The 14,021-nt window shown below is 40.9% G+C and overlaps 1 protein-coding gene across 1 annotated transcript; it reads left to right on the top strand.

Annotated features, from left to right (window-relative positions):
* The first annotated feature begins 74 nt into the window (after nt 1-74).
* MAN1B1 (mannosidase alpha class 1B member 1) lies at nt 75-12,785 on the top strand. Its single transcript, XM_072353144.1, has 13 exons — nt 75-349; nt 1,519-1,627; nt 2,259-2,395; nt 3,170-3,330; nt 3,442-3,551; nt 4,298-4,483; nt 4,979-5,127; nt 5,737-5,925; nt 6,887-7,077; nt 7,825-7,945; nt 9,562-9,759; nt 10,079-10,210; nt 11,007-12,785. Exons 1-13 carry the CDS (start codon nt 215-217, stop codon nt 11,208-11,210), a joined length of 2,022 nt encoding a protein of 673 aa, XP_072209245.1. The 5' UTR covers nt 75-214; the 3' UTR covers nt 11,211-12,785.
* Nucleotides 12,786-14,021: the final 1,236 nt, after the last annotated feature.

Raw genomic sequence — 14,021 nt, 5'->3', positions numbered from 1 at the left:
CCCGGAAGTACTGCGGGGCTCGCGCAGCACCCGGAAGTGCTGCGGCGTTAGAGATCGGCACCCGGAAGCGTAGTGGGGTGAGAGAGCGGCGCTCGGAAGCGGCCGCTCCGTCGTTGCTCGGTGCGGGGAGGCCGCGGGGAAATGGCGGCGGGCGCGGGGCTGGGCGCGCGGCTGGGCGCGGGGCGGACGGGCTGCGGCCTCTGAGGCTGCCGCCATGTACGTTGCCGCCGCCGTCGCCGCCTCGCCGCCCAGGCGGGACTTCATCTCCGTTACCCTCAGCCCGGAGGAGGCGGCGGGCGCCGGCGGCTACAACAACAGCAAGGCCTGGAGGCGGCGCTCCTGCTGGCGGGTGAGCGCGGAGGGCTCGGGGCGCTGCGGGCTGTGCGGGACGGGGCTGCTCTGCCGGGGCGAAGAGGCGCGTTCCGAGCGTCCTTTTGCAGCTGGGGTGTCGCAGCGGGCAGCTGCAGGCGGCAGAGCAGGAGAAGCGTTTTGTGGAGTGCGTGTGGCGGAGCTGCGCTGCTGTCAGCCGTGGGGCGGGCAGCAGAGGGGCTGCGGGGCGGGATGGTCTGTCTTGGGGTGCTTACAGCCCCCGGCCCTGACTGAGCTGTAGGAAGAGCTGTGAGGTGCGGAGAGATTCGTAGCAGGGCTGCGGGATGTTACCGAGCGAAGCTTTAACGCCAGAACTCCCCGTCTGCCAAAGGCAGAAATTGGACGCAAATTTCTGCTCTGATGCATTTTGCTTCTATTCTTAGAAAATCAACACATTGGTAACTTAACTGTTAATGCTTAACTCTGACCTGTTTGTGGGTTGGAGTTCTTGGAGCTGACTTCTCTGTTAGATTGATGTGGCATTTGGTGTCTGGCTTTTAGTGATTTGCTGTAAGTACAGTTTGTCATGTTTTTGTTTTGTTCATTATACTGTTGGCTCACTTTATTTTGTATGGGTTGGTGGCTTTTTTTCTGGTGACAAACCATTACATATGGCAGTTCTACAGATGTGTTTTTTCGATGCAGTTTGCCATACTTTTCCTGGGCAGTGGCTGATGTGAAGCCTTTCTTCTTTGCTGCAGTAATATTTTTAGTTTTCCTGCCACTTTTTCCTTGTTTTCATTTTGCACGTCTGTTCTTTAGAAGCTCTGCACTGGAAGGGATTTGTGGCATGTTTCCAATTTGACATCTGGGCAGATGCACAGGTCAGCCAGCCAGGGCTGCGCTGGAAGGCAGTGTGCTGCAGGTGATGCTCTCCGGCAGTCTCAACATGTGGCGTTCTCCAGGGTTCTTGCAGCAAGCAGCTCTCGTGTTTCACCATGCCTGCTGTGCCCGAGGGCAGCATGTTGTATTTCTGTTTTCTCTGTCATCAGAGGAAATAAGCAGTGAGCTTCTCTGCTGGAAACAGAGGGTGAAATTAAACTTAGTTTTGCGTCCCTTGCTGTGAATGAACAGATAGGAATTTAGTTTTGGTGGAGTGGGCCCTTAATGGAGTGCTAAATTTTCTTCCTCTTCTTTTCTCTCCGGAAGAAATGGAAGCAGCTGTCTCGACTACAGCGGAGCATAATTCTCTTCCTGTTTGCTGCCTTGACAGTCTGCGGAGTAATTTCATATACAAGCGTGGGGGAACCTTGGAAAAGTACGTGTTCTGAATGGCTCTAAATTCCTTGAACGTAGTGCTACACTTAAGAGGTTTTGGTAATGCTTCTGAATAGTGTTTATTCTGTTGACAGTGGCTGATTGCATCCATTGCAGTAGCATTATGACATGTTTCAAAGGATATGCTTAATCAGAAACATTTTTCATGCCTCTGTGTTATCTTGACTGGAGAGCATTTTGCTTTAGTTGATGAAGGCTTGGAGGCTGTGAAAGTTCTTTTCATAATGCTTGTATGTAGGTATCAGTAACTCAAACCAAAGCAGTAGGATAAGATGATCCTCTTTTGGTTTTGATTGTCTATAAGATTTGAAGTTCCAAGGTTTTCTACGGTACAAAGGCACATTTACCTCTGATTTAATATTCTCGACTGTATTTTGAAGCAAGGATAATGGAAATTGGAAAGCATGTGCCTTTCAGCAGCCTCCTTTGACTTCAGGAATTTGTTAATGCCACTTGGTACTTTGTATCTAAGAATTATAACATGTTCATCTCTGTTTGATGAGCAGAAACATTGTTTGGAGGAGGTCTCCTGTAGGAATGCAGGCTGTTAGGATATCCTAGCTGGAGCCAAAGTTGCTGATTGCCTTTACTGAGCAGTTTTGTGCGTTCAGGTTTAACAAACAAATCACTGGATGAGCGTGGAACCGAACCAGATGCACCTGGATTAAAGCTGGCAAATCCAGCTGTCCTGCCGGCACCCCAGAAGGCAGATGCCAATGCTGGAGACTACCCGGAGCTTTCACCTCAGGTATGAAGAGAAGAAATTGGATTTACAGACCTGCTGAAGAGTTTGTGGAGGATGCAAGTAGTGATATTTTCCAACTGTTGTTATGGAAAGAAGTTTTATAACTTGCAATACAGACCTGCTGTGGACACAGTGCTGTCATCTTAGGAACAACTCTTGGCATGATCCGTGTCCTGGCTTTAGCTTTTTGATCTAAGTGTTCAGTTCACTTTTTTGTAGTCAGTGATACATGTCATAGTGATAGGACTTTATGTCACACTGACCTCTCACTTGACCTCTCACCTACCTGCTGTAATAAATTTGTTTGCACCTGGAGTGCTCTGGATGTCACTGACACAGCTGTGATGTGTCTGAATGATGTAGTGGCTGACTGTGACACATAAGGTGCAGTCAGTGTCATGCTGAATTAGCACAGCTTTTGTGGTAACTTGAAAAATAGCAGTGAAAAGAGTGGGTGTTCAGTAGGTTTTGAAGGGTTACATCTGTAGGCAGCATGACAAGAAAGAAAAAAGAATTGGCTGTTTGGATTAGCAGAGCAGAGGATTGCTGCTGCTGAACATACGCCTGTGTTTTTCTACATGTATTTTTCTCATGAATTGTTAAATGAAGAAACAAACCAGAGCTAGCACTACCAACAACACAAAGACATTGCTGCATGTCTTCCGTTCAAGGCAGGTTTTGCATGCTGGTATTATATCAGAATTAATGCTTTTGACTTATAGTTTGAATTTTACTGTTTGTGTGAAATACTGAGCACACATTTTTTCTTTTTTGCAGAAGAAGCCAAAATTACTACATGGTCGGCGTAATCCTTCCAATTTTCAGATCAAGCCCCCATGGGGGGATGTGAGGCAGCAAACCCGACATGACACCAGCAAGGCAGTAGAAGAGCCAGCCCAGGCTGATAAACAGGGGAAAACAGAGAAATCTGTTATCAGGTAGAAGGGTTTCCAGCAAGTTATAGCTTTTTTTTTTTTTTTTCTTTTCTAAATTATTGTTATTAAATATGAAATATATGAATTATTGATGTCAGCCTCTTGCTTTTGCAGCTGGAGAGGAGCAGTGATAGAACCTGACCAAAGCAGTGAACCTCCATCTAGTAGAATAAAGGAACCAGAAAAGCCTTCGTCTGTGGAAAGTGAGAGCCAGAAAGAACCAGGTAAGTAGAACACCCTTATTCTGGTTCACTTTTACTCTTGAAATTATCCAGTTCCTCCTTTTGTGTCATTTTTGTTTGTTTTTGTCTTAAATAAAGGAAATTCTGGAAGGAGAAGGACACAGGTAGGAAATATGATTTACCTGCAGCATTTACCAAACCAGACTTCAGTTGAACTGTAGAAAAAGATGTGGATTTGCCCAAAATAGAAAGTAACAATTTTCCCTGAATTTAAATGAAAAGCTCTAGAAAAGCGATTTTATTTATTTATTTATTTATTTAAACAGACTTTAAAATGTAGCAGAAATTAACGTATTAGACAGGGAAAGTTAGGGAAAAGAGTGTGTGTTGGTAAATGAGATGAGGCTTTTACTAGTAGGCATACATGTGCAGCAGTTGAATTACAGTTGATTTGAAGTCTTAATTTTGGTGTTTCACGTTTTTCATGTTTTTGAGCTTTAGCAATTCACATCTCACATCTGTGGATGTTGTATTTTAATACTTTATTTGGAGAAATGACGTTGTCAGTGTATGTTCTCTGTGCCTACTTCACTTTCTGACCACAGTTACTGAGTAGTTATCCCACGTAGAAAAGGTTGTGCTGAAAAGGATAACTTTTTAAAAGAATGTATTTTTCATATTTACATTTCACAGAGTTTTAGAATAAAGTTTATGTGGGTATGATTTAGTGAAACAGTGTTTGATATTGCTACAGAACTCTTGAGCAAGATGCTTTTTTCCTTTTGCAGTGCCCATAAATGAACGTCAGATGGCTGTGGTAGAAGCGTTCCGCCATGCTTGGAAAGGATACAAAGATTTTGCCTGGGGCCACGATGAATTGAAGCCACTGTCCAAGTCTTATAGTGAGTGGTTTGGCCTCGGGCTCACATTAATTGATGCCTTGGATACTATGTGGATTTTAGGCCTAAAAGAAGGTAATTTCTTTTTGCTTCTCCTTTCTCACCCCTGAAATTCTTTGTTTTCTATTTAGGCAGTGTATGGTTAGAGGTTTTTGTGGGGAAGGTTTATTACGTATGGCTGAAAGGAGTAGTTTTCATGTTAATTTTATATAAATAAAATTCTACACACACAAAAACAGCATGTGTAAATATGTTTGTATATGCATGTAATACCCCACAGCCCTGTGTGAACAGGAGCCATTTCTCTTGGCTTAGTATTTTATGCTGGAAAAGAATATTCAACTATTATGTATAATATGTGGATATATGTGTGTAAGAAACTGAGGAATGGGGGTGGTAGCCACTTTGTGGGGTAGGCCTCTGCTCCCAGGTGACAGTGATAGGACAAGAGGTGATGGCCTCAAGCAGTGCCAGGAGAGGTTAAAGATAGGTACTATGTTAATGCCTCTAGGACAGTTGCTAGAACAGACCAGAGGTTCATAACTGTACTATATATTTTATACTTTGCAGAGTTTGAAGAAGCAAGAAAATGGGTAGCAAATGATTTAGCCTTTGATAAAAATGTGGATGTGAACCTGTTTGAGAGCACTATTCGTATCCTGGGTGGCTTGCTGAGCACCTACCATCTCTCTGGAGATGGCCTCTTCCTGGAAAAAGCTGTAAGTTATTAGTCCTGGAAATTAAACTGGATTAGTATCTCATAGTTGAAAAAGTTGGAGAGGGGTTCATCAGGAAGTTAAATGTTGCATTTTACTGCTGTTTCATAATCAGAATGTTGGGAGAGGCTTTTACCATTAATTTTTCAATTTTTGTTTGCTCTCTGGATCAACTTAGAGCTCTACTGTGCTTTACCTGGTACTATTTTAGATGGGCCTCTTAGATTCTTCTGTTGATGAAGAGCTGGCCACCATAAGGAATTTTATGAAACAAAAGGTTAAATAAATGGCTTGAAATTGGCCATTGTTTGTCACTCTTTCAGTGCATCTTGACAGCATCAGCTACCTCCTTAAATCTGACAGTCAATGATTTCAGCATTAAGTCATGTTGTATAGGGACTGCAGGCTTGGTTGAGGCATGCAGTGCGGGAACAAGGTAGAAACTCCAGTTATTCTTCCAAATTAACCTGTGGCCATTATAAATTCTTGTCTTTCTCTCACAGTCTAAAACTAGATTGCTGTCATCCTCATCTGACTGTTGAAAGAAAACCTGGAAGTTTGCACGTGTTTGTGTTTACTTTTCATTTTATCCTGTGCTCTTGTTTTCTGTAGAAAGACATTGGGAACAGGCTAATGCCAGCGTTCAAGACTCCTTCCAAGATTCCATACTCTGATGTCAACATTGGCCGGGGCACTGCGCATCCGCCCCGCTGGACGTCTGACAGCACTGTGGCAGAGGTGACCAGTATTCAGCTGGAGTTCAGAGAGCTTTCTCGACTCACTGGGGATGAAAAATACCAGGTATAGAAGGACCAGATGATGTTACTCTTTTTTGTTTGTTTGTTTTTTCCTTTTTTTTTTCTTTGTACTTACCTACAGCACAACCAGCACTTTAGTCTCCCTGATGTTAAATGTTATGAAACTATAGGTGAAGAAAGGAAAATTCTAGTCATTCCAATTATTTCCTTAAATGCCAAAAGGTGTAGATAATTATTTTTCTTCCTAAGGAACAGCTTTTTATTTTTCAAAAACAGGACAACCATCTCCTCACACTTGTCCCTTCACTCTCAGGACTGATATTTCTGCTTGACGCTACATTATCAGATTTGAAAAAAAATTAAATGTGGGCTGTGAAGCTGTGCATAGCTTAATGTTCTTAGAGTTCTGCATGTGACTTCATGTCATTATGTAAATTCTAAGAAAAAAATACTGTTGTTGCCCTTTGTGGGATTAAAATGGCAATAAATTAGATTCTGTGTCGTAGTATAAGAAGAATTTATTTAAAACAAAAATAATTCCATGGAAAATAATAATTTCCACTGTTGTTTCTTGGTAATGTTATTCTGTTGTTTTTAAGCTGTATCTGGAGCTCGTGTTTTGAATAGTGCTGTTATTTATTTAGGAATAACATGGTTCATGCAGTTGTTTTAGCTGGGCTTTGCTAAAGAGATTTGTATGAGAGAATCAGATCACAGTCTCACACCAAAGTACTGGTTTTTGAGTGGACTTTCTGCACTCAGGAATACACTTGAGTTTTGTATTTGAGAAGGAAAGAATTTTAATTATTTCAGAGTACTTAAACATACCGAGAACATGATTGATAGTCAGTGAGTTTGAAATGCTGTGTTTATTACATCCCATGAGCAGAGCTTGTTTTCAGAAGGGTAACTAAAGATTTGTTACTGGCCGGAAGCTACTGGCCACAGTTTTTATCTGTCATTTGTATGTTTGTAATTTATGTTTATATTGTTCTTTCTTCTAGAAAGCTGTTGATGAGGTGATGAAGCATGTTCACACCCTTTCAGGGAAGAATGATGGACTGGTGCCTATGTTCATAAACACCAACAGTGGGCAGTTCACTCACTTAGGTGTTTATACTCTTGGAGCCAGAGCTGACAGCTACTATGAGTACTTGCTCAAGCAGTGGATTCAGGGTGGGAAAACAGAAAACGAGTAAGTTTTTTCTACTTCACATACCCGATATGAAAATGATACAAGTTGTAAACATTTCTGTTGTAGCTTAATGCTGAAAAAAATATAATGTGTATATGTAACAGTCAGCTTAAAGTAGCTCACCTTTAGAAGCAGGTGTGTGATGACTTCTGGTAAGCTGAAGTTAAAACAGCTTGAGAATTGGACTTGCTCTCAAAATGTCTTCTCCTCAAAATACTTTTTTTCATCATCACATCAGATGTGATGAATGTTACAGACAGGAGAATAATTTCAGGTCTTTGCACTAAATATGGAGCATAAACAGGCTGCCTTTGGAAATGACAGCTGCCTTTCACCAGCTGTCCAAGCATTCTCTGGGTTTGTTGGGGAAGGACAGGTCCTGCTAGATACCAGCAAAGACTGCTTGAAGTCATTGCCTAGAAGATGCTCAGAGATTAACCGGGTAACTCTCCAAGCAACCTGATAAAACCCAACATGCTTCAGAGTAGGAGACTGCACTGTGCAGATGTCTAAGACATCATTACCAGCTGGGGCTTTTTGTGATTACAATACTCCTAAGGACTCCTGAAATTAAAATTAAGTTGTTTGGAAACAGAGCTGGAGTTATGTTTGCTTTATTACCGAGGAGTTACTCGAAAAATAAACCCAACGTAGCTATGTGGTAGCTGTAGCTAATAAATGTACATCATCAGCTGTGATGAAATGGATTCTGTATGTGAGCCAACTGGGAATGGTTTTAATTTGCAGACTGTTGGAGGATTATATGAGAGCCATAGAAGGAGTGAAAAAGCATCTTCTTCAGAGATCACAACCCAAGAAGCTTACCTTTGTAGGAGAGCTTGCTCATGGCCATTTCAGTGCTAAGATGGTAAGAATACACCTGCACACAACTACACAAGAAAACAAGAGCAAAACTACCACCACAAAAAAAATCAACATATGCAAGTGTGAGGCTATGGTGTTCTTGTGTGTAGCTTTTCAGACAAAATCGGACCTGTAGCAAACACTTTCTGAGCAAAGATGTTTCCTCTGGCTTTGTGAGCCACTACTTGAAGATGATTAGCAATGGCTTTGACAGTTTACACACAGCTGAGGTGTAAGGAGCACTGCAGAGAGAGTGGGAGAATTGCTGCAGCTCCACCAGGCTCACTGGCCTGTTTTCAAAGGCTGCAGGCTCTATGGATGTGTGCAGCAATGTAATAACAATAATTAGTTTGAGGATAATGGTCACCTGGGGCCCTTCTCTTTGACTTATATTTACCTTTTGAGTTAGCTCAGTAACTGCATTTACTTTCATACGAAAGTTAATGTTTTGGTGTTGGATTTGAATTCTACTCCAACCCACCCACCTTTGTCATAGAATTCTAGTGTCTGTAGATTCTGCGACAATGTCTGCTTTGTATACTACTACTTCTCCATAATTTAGAAATATAAGAATCTTAAAATACACCTGGCTTTTCAGATTAACCTTGAAAACAAGCAGTTGACCTCATCTTGCTCTGTTAGTACTAAAAACTGAGAATTTTGGAAGGTTCTGTCTATTCATGACATTTGTTCACTTTTCTGCACATGGTTCAGTAGTTGTAGCACTGTGCCATTTGCTGTTGGGAGAACTTGTTAAGCTTAACTCCCTGCTCTTAATCTGCAAAGTCAAACTATTTAAAATACGGTTTTAAAGTCTTTCAGTTAAATATCTTATGCAAATATAAATAGTATGTTAAGATTTTATTATTATTATTATTATTATTATTATTATTTTTTTTTTTGTAAGATGAGTGGTGCATTATTGATATATGTGTGGCCTTGTGTGCACTTTTTCAATACCTGTAGTGAGCTTTAGGGAACCCTTTGGCTTATTTGTTTTCTTTATAGCATTCAGCTCTTTTTTGCAGCATGGTGTCACTCTCCTGTGTTTATGCTGAACCTCAACCAATGTCTATGGAATTGGACAAAGTGTTTAACAGTTCATACCAGTGCTGCTTGAGTACCAGGGCATGTGTACTGTGTTAGAGCGGGAAACCAGAGCTTTCATTCTGAATGTTAAGAATCATTTGAAATTCTGTACGTGATATACACAATATATAATATTATATATTATACATGATATAATATATCATATATATATGTAATATATATATATATATGTAATATATATTATATTATACATGATGATAACATTATAATAATTATCTTCTGTTGATTGCTGCCTCTCCCCTCCCCCTTACCTCCCACCTCTCTTTCGGATAGTTGACATAAAAACATGTGGACTTGTACTTTTTCCAGATTTGGGTTGGCACTGTCATAATGCTTCCAGTTCAGTACTGCATTACAGCAGATTGCTAAATTTACCCTCAAGATCTTGATACCTAAAAAGTCAGGGAGAAAAAAAGTCACAATTTGTGTTCCAGTAGTGTGATATGAATCCTACTTCACTTGATTTATATGACTTTTTTTTTTCCTAGTAAGAGTTGTTTTGTCTTACAGGATCACTTGGTTTGTTTCCTGCCTGGGACTTTAGCTTTGGGAGCTCACAATGGATTGACTGCTGATCATATGAAGCTGGCTGAAGCCCTGATAGAAACATGTTACCAGATGTATGCACAAGTAGAGACAGGCCTGAGTCCAGAGATCGTACACTTCAATCTCCATGCACAAAATGGCCACAAAGATGTAGAAATCAAGGTGAGCAGCCAACTGGTATCATTGATGCCAGTTTGGCATTAATGACCCTTCTTATCTCTTATTCTGCTGCTGAATATCCTGGCCACACATTGGTGATGTACTTCATAAAGCAGGTTGTTCTGTTACTGCATTGCTTTGCAGGTGTATACTAGCCCTTTTTTAAAAATTATCCCTGCAGAGTATTTAGCTTCTAAGTTATGTGTAGAAAACTCTTTTGGAGTAGATGGGGATGGGAGTTGCTGTTTCTCTCTCTGTGTATGTGCTTTTGGAGGAACTACTTATCTGAATTCCTCTTGGCTTTATTATTTTTCTCTTGCAGCCTGCAGACAGGCACAACCTATTGCGACCAGAAACTGTGGAAAGCCTTTTTTATATGTACAGATTCACCGGAGATAAGAAATACCAAGACTGGGGCTGGGAAATCTTGCAGAACTTCAATAAATATACACGGGTAAGGTTGGCTCATAATGCTGTCATTCTTACAAAACTATGTTCACTTGCTCTCTAAGAAGAGCTGAAGGCTATCTTCTGTCTCTCAAAGCCATCAAAGATCTGCAGGGAGTCTCGTAAGAGCAAAACAAAGTCAATTTGTGCAGTGTCTTACAGTCAAAGATGCGCAAAATTAAACTGATTAGAAAGTGAATGGAAGAAGCTCTGTGCAGACTACCAAAACATCTGTGTCTTCTTGGAAGCTGTTAGAATCTGTGCTGTGATCTTTAATATTCAGAAGCTGAGAAGGATCTTGCTGGATTGAAACAACATTTTGGTTGCCAGATACAGACTGCCATGGGAAGTGCATTAGTGCCTTAATAGAGATCTTTTGCGTAGTCATTCTAACGAGAGTGCTTTGAAGAGTCCACTTTGATATGCTGAAAAAACACGCAATGGTGATTAAATATCTGTGGCCTCTTCTTAAAAGATAAGCGTGGTGCTCTGACCAACTGAAAGTGTACATGATTTCCTGTAGCTTTGTCCACGAACATCAGTGGTGTGGTCTTTGCTCTGTCTCTACAAAATGAGCATAAATAGACATTTCTTTTTGTTCTGGTGGTGTGTTCAGTGGTTTGCACAGAATTCAGTGAATTGCACAGAATTTTTGTAACTGATTTTTATGTACAAATGAAAAACAAGAACTAATTCTGCTGCCTAGTACTTGTTTTTCTCTAAAAGCATCTGCATGCTAAGAGGTTAAAACAATATTTTAGATAATAGAAATATATGAAATGCTTTTTTTTCTCTTTTTGCAGGTTCCTACAGGTGGTTATACTTCTATTAACAACGTTCAGAACCCCATTAACCCAGAGCCACGAGATAAGATGGAGAGTTTCTTTCTTGGGGAAACGCTCAAATATATGTTTCTACTGTTTTCAGATGACATAGACTTGATTAATCTTGACAAATACGTATTTAACACTGAAGCTCATCCACTCCCCATCTGGGTGCCAGCATAGACTGGATCTCAGCAGGGCTTCCAGTGGTGGTGTTTTAATCTTCGAGTCACTTTATTTTGCAGGGTGTGTGGAGAGATGCTATAGGACACCTTTTCTGGCTTAAACAAAACCTTTGAGAAAGCATCTCTCATTTGGAGATGTCATGTCAGTCTTAAATCTAATCCCTGTGCTTTGGACCTGGGATGAAAAAACTGTGCAATATTAAGCTGTTTTTCCTGGTATTGATGGTGAGGTTCAGAGAATAATCATAGTGTGGACCATGACACAGGGCTCTGGTGAATCAGAACTCCTTTTGTCAGTCTTACTAAACACTAATTAAATACCAGGAATGCAGAAAGTTGTCTTAAAGCACAGGAGTGTCTGGAGAGAAGGAATAAGCCTTCAGGTTTCTGATTTATTCCCAACATGTGAAACACCTGGTTATGGCACCACTTCTTCATAAGTGCCTGTGGTGTTTCAGATGGTAAGTGGAATAAGTGTTGAATGTTGTCCAAGGTAGAAGTAAAGCTGTCAGTGTTGATACTGATAGTGAGATCTCATTCCAAGCAGCCGAGCTGTGCTGCATTGTGTTAGAAGGAGGAAGTGGCAGCAAAGTGTCTGTTGTACAGTGTCTTAGTTTTATAGAGCACTTCGAACAGTCTGTTCAAGGAGTGGCTGAAATGAATGGTGAGAGAGAATTTGCTACTGGTTTGGCTCAAAATGGTATATAATTTTATAGACATATTGCAGTTTTTTTAACTTATCTGCGGAATGCAGGAGACAATGTGGAAAAAAAAAGTGAATACACATGCATTTTGTGTATTACTTGCATCAGTTAGACTCAGGTATTCTGACTGAAAGCTGCTTTGTGAGGCTGGGCACTGGGAAAGCTTGTGAGCACATTAGTTGTATTTCCATGTCAGCCTCCTCCCATCCCTTCCTGTTCACATCTTGCATTGTGTTTGTTGACTCAGCAGGCTTAGCAAACTTCATGTTATTCATCAGTTTTTGGACTGTAGGGAAGTTGTCAGTTTTTGGTTTTTTTGTAATAGAAGTATTTCCATGAGGAGCATTACAAGCAGGCAGTCTCCATGTGTTATGACAATTTCTGGACCCAGTAGAACTACTGAAGTCTTTTCAGTTTGAAAAGGAAGTAGAGCTAGGCTTGCTTCTTAGATAATCCTATGGGAGCCTTCGGACCTTTTGTTTTTATATGTGCAAGATAGGTTTTAAACCATGAATTTGGAAATCAGCGTTCTTCTGTTTCAGCATCCTGTAGCTTTCTACCTTTTGATTTTGTAACTGTATGGACAGTCTTATATTCACCAATCTCAGAAATGTGCTTGTTTGTATTTTTTTTTTTTTTAAGAGATTGTTCTTGCCAAAACGTCCTTTTTTCTCTAATGAATTAATGGGAGCAGTGGGAAGCATGCAGGTATGTGGGGGTGGGGGTGAGATACAGCCCCCTCATAATCGAGGGCTTTAAAACAGATCTAATCTGACTCCAATGGTTAATTTCCAGCAGTTTGGGTATATGTGTGTTTTACAGCCTCTGTAACCTTTGATTCGTAAAGTAAAATACTGCTTTGTTCTGTGCTGATCAGTTCTGTTTACTGGATTCAGAACTTGTCCTTTGGACTGCTCTTAAAGTCCTTTAAAGAACATATATCATTCCATGTAGTAACGATGGCGTTTGGGAGTGGAGAAATGGTGCAAATTACATGAATGCACCTTTTTTTGTCAGCAGAGGGACCCCAAGTTCTCCTATACAGGACAAACCTGTGCAGAAGATTCATGTTCCTCCTGCTGTGAGGGCAGCAGTAACTTTGGAAGGTGTTGCTTGGCCTTGTGCCTCCCGCTGCAGCTCGTAGCAATCCCTGAACTGTGGATTTTGCAGTGAAAGATACAAATTCCAGAACAGGTATTTCACCTATGGGGCAAACCCCACAGAGGAAATAAAGACAACTATTACAATGTGGAATGCGTTGAGGAGCTTGCCAGAAATAAGTTGGTGGAGTCTTGTACTGATCTTAGTGTAGTTAACTCTACAGATAATTTTCTTTTGTCTTGTATGAGGGTGATGCTAATCCATTGCAGAATGAGTGAAAGGAAGCAGAATAAACATGCACTTTCCCAACACACTTCTTGTCTCAGAGCTGAGCTTGTTGGTCCAACTCCATTTCTGCTCTACCTAATTCTTCTTGGGAAACTTAGTTGTCTTTGCAAAGTGTCTCTACTGTGCACATCCCTTAAATATGAAGTTAAGATTGCTTAGCTCTGTTTAGTTTAGAAAGCAAATGTTTGACATCTCTGTCACATATGCAATGCCACAAACCTAAATAATCTGATAAGAGCTCGTCTGCTTCTTCCTGATCTTTTGCAAAGGTCATTTAAACTGCTTATTTATTTTTGCTTCCTTAGCATAATGTGTTGTCAGATCAACTTTGTCCTTCTAACTTCTATACGCGTTTCCCTGCTACTCTCCCTGAAGCCCAACAGAAACTTTGCACACCTTTAAATTCCTTTTTTTTTCTCCATGGTGTGGGGTTATATTCTTGTGCTTCTTTGAACCAAAGCCTTAACTCTGGGGTCTGTAATCCACTCTGATGTTTTGCCACCATGATGTGCTTCTGGTGATCAGGCTGAACATCAGGGAAAAGTTATTACTTCAAGCCAAGATTTTTTCCTTTTGCACAGAGAGCTGCCTTGGTTTCTCTCCAAGAGCTTGAGTGCCTTGTCTAATTAAAATAAAGCAAAAAAGCCCAACCCTTCCTACCTATACCATTCACTGAGAAGTGGATGGGGTAAGACAGCCATCAAGATCCTCAGGTG

Source organism: Excalfactoria chinensis, chromosome 18 (assembly GCF_039878825.1).
Source record: "Excalfactoria chinensis isolate bCotChi1 chromosome 18, bCotChi1.hap2, whole genome shotgun sequence".
Lineage (NCBI taxonomy): Eukaryota > Metazoa > Chordata > Aves > Galliformes > Phasianidae > Excalfactoria > Excalfactoria chinensis.
The sequence above is the reverse complement of the archived record's forward strand: the minus strand, read 5'-3'. Positions and strand labels throughout refer to the sequence as shown.

Excerpts from the sequence above, each read along its gene's own strand:
- MAN1B1 (XM_072353144.1), top strand. The coding sequence starts at position 215 with ATGTACGTTGCCGCCGCCGTCGCCGCCTCGCCGCCCAGGCGGGACTTC. Across the intron at positions 2,396-3,169 it reads ACCCGGAGCTTTCACCTCAG|AAGAAGCCAAAATTACTACA; the intron begins GTATGAAGAGAA and ends TCTTTTTTGCAG. Across the intron at positions 7,946-9,561 it reads GCCATTTCAGTGCTAAGATG|GATCACTTGGTTTGTTTCCT; the intron begins GTAAGAATACAC and ends TTTGTCTTACAG.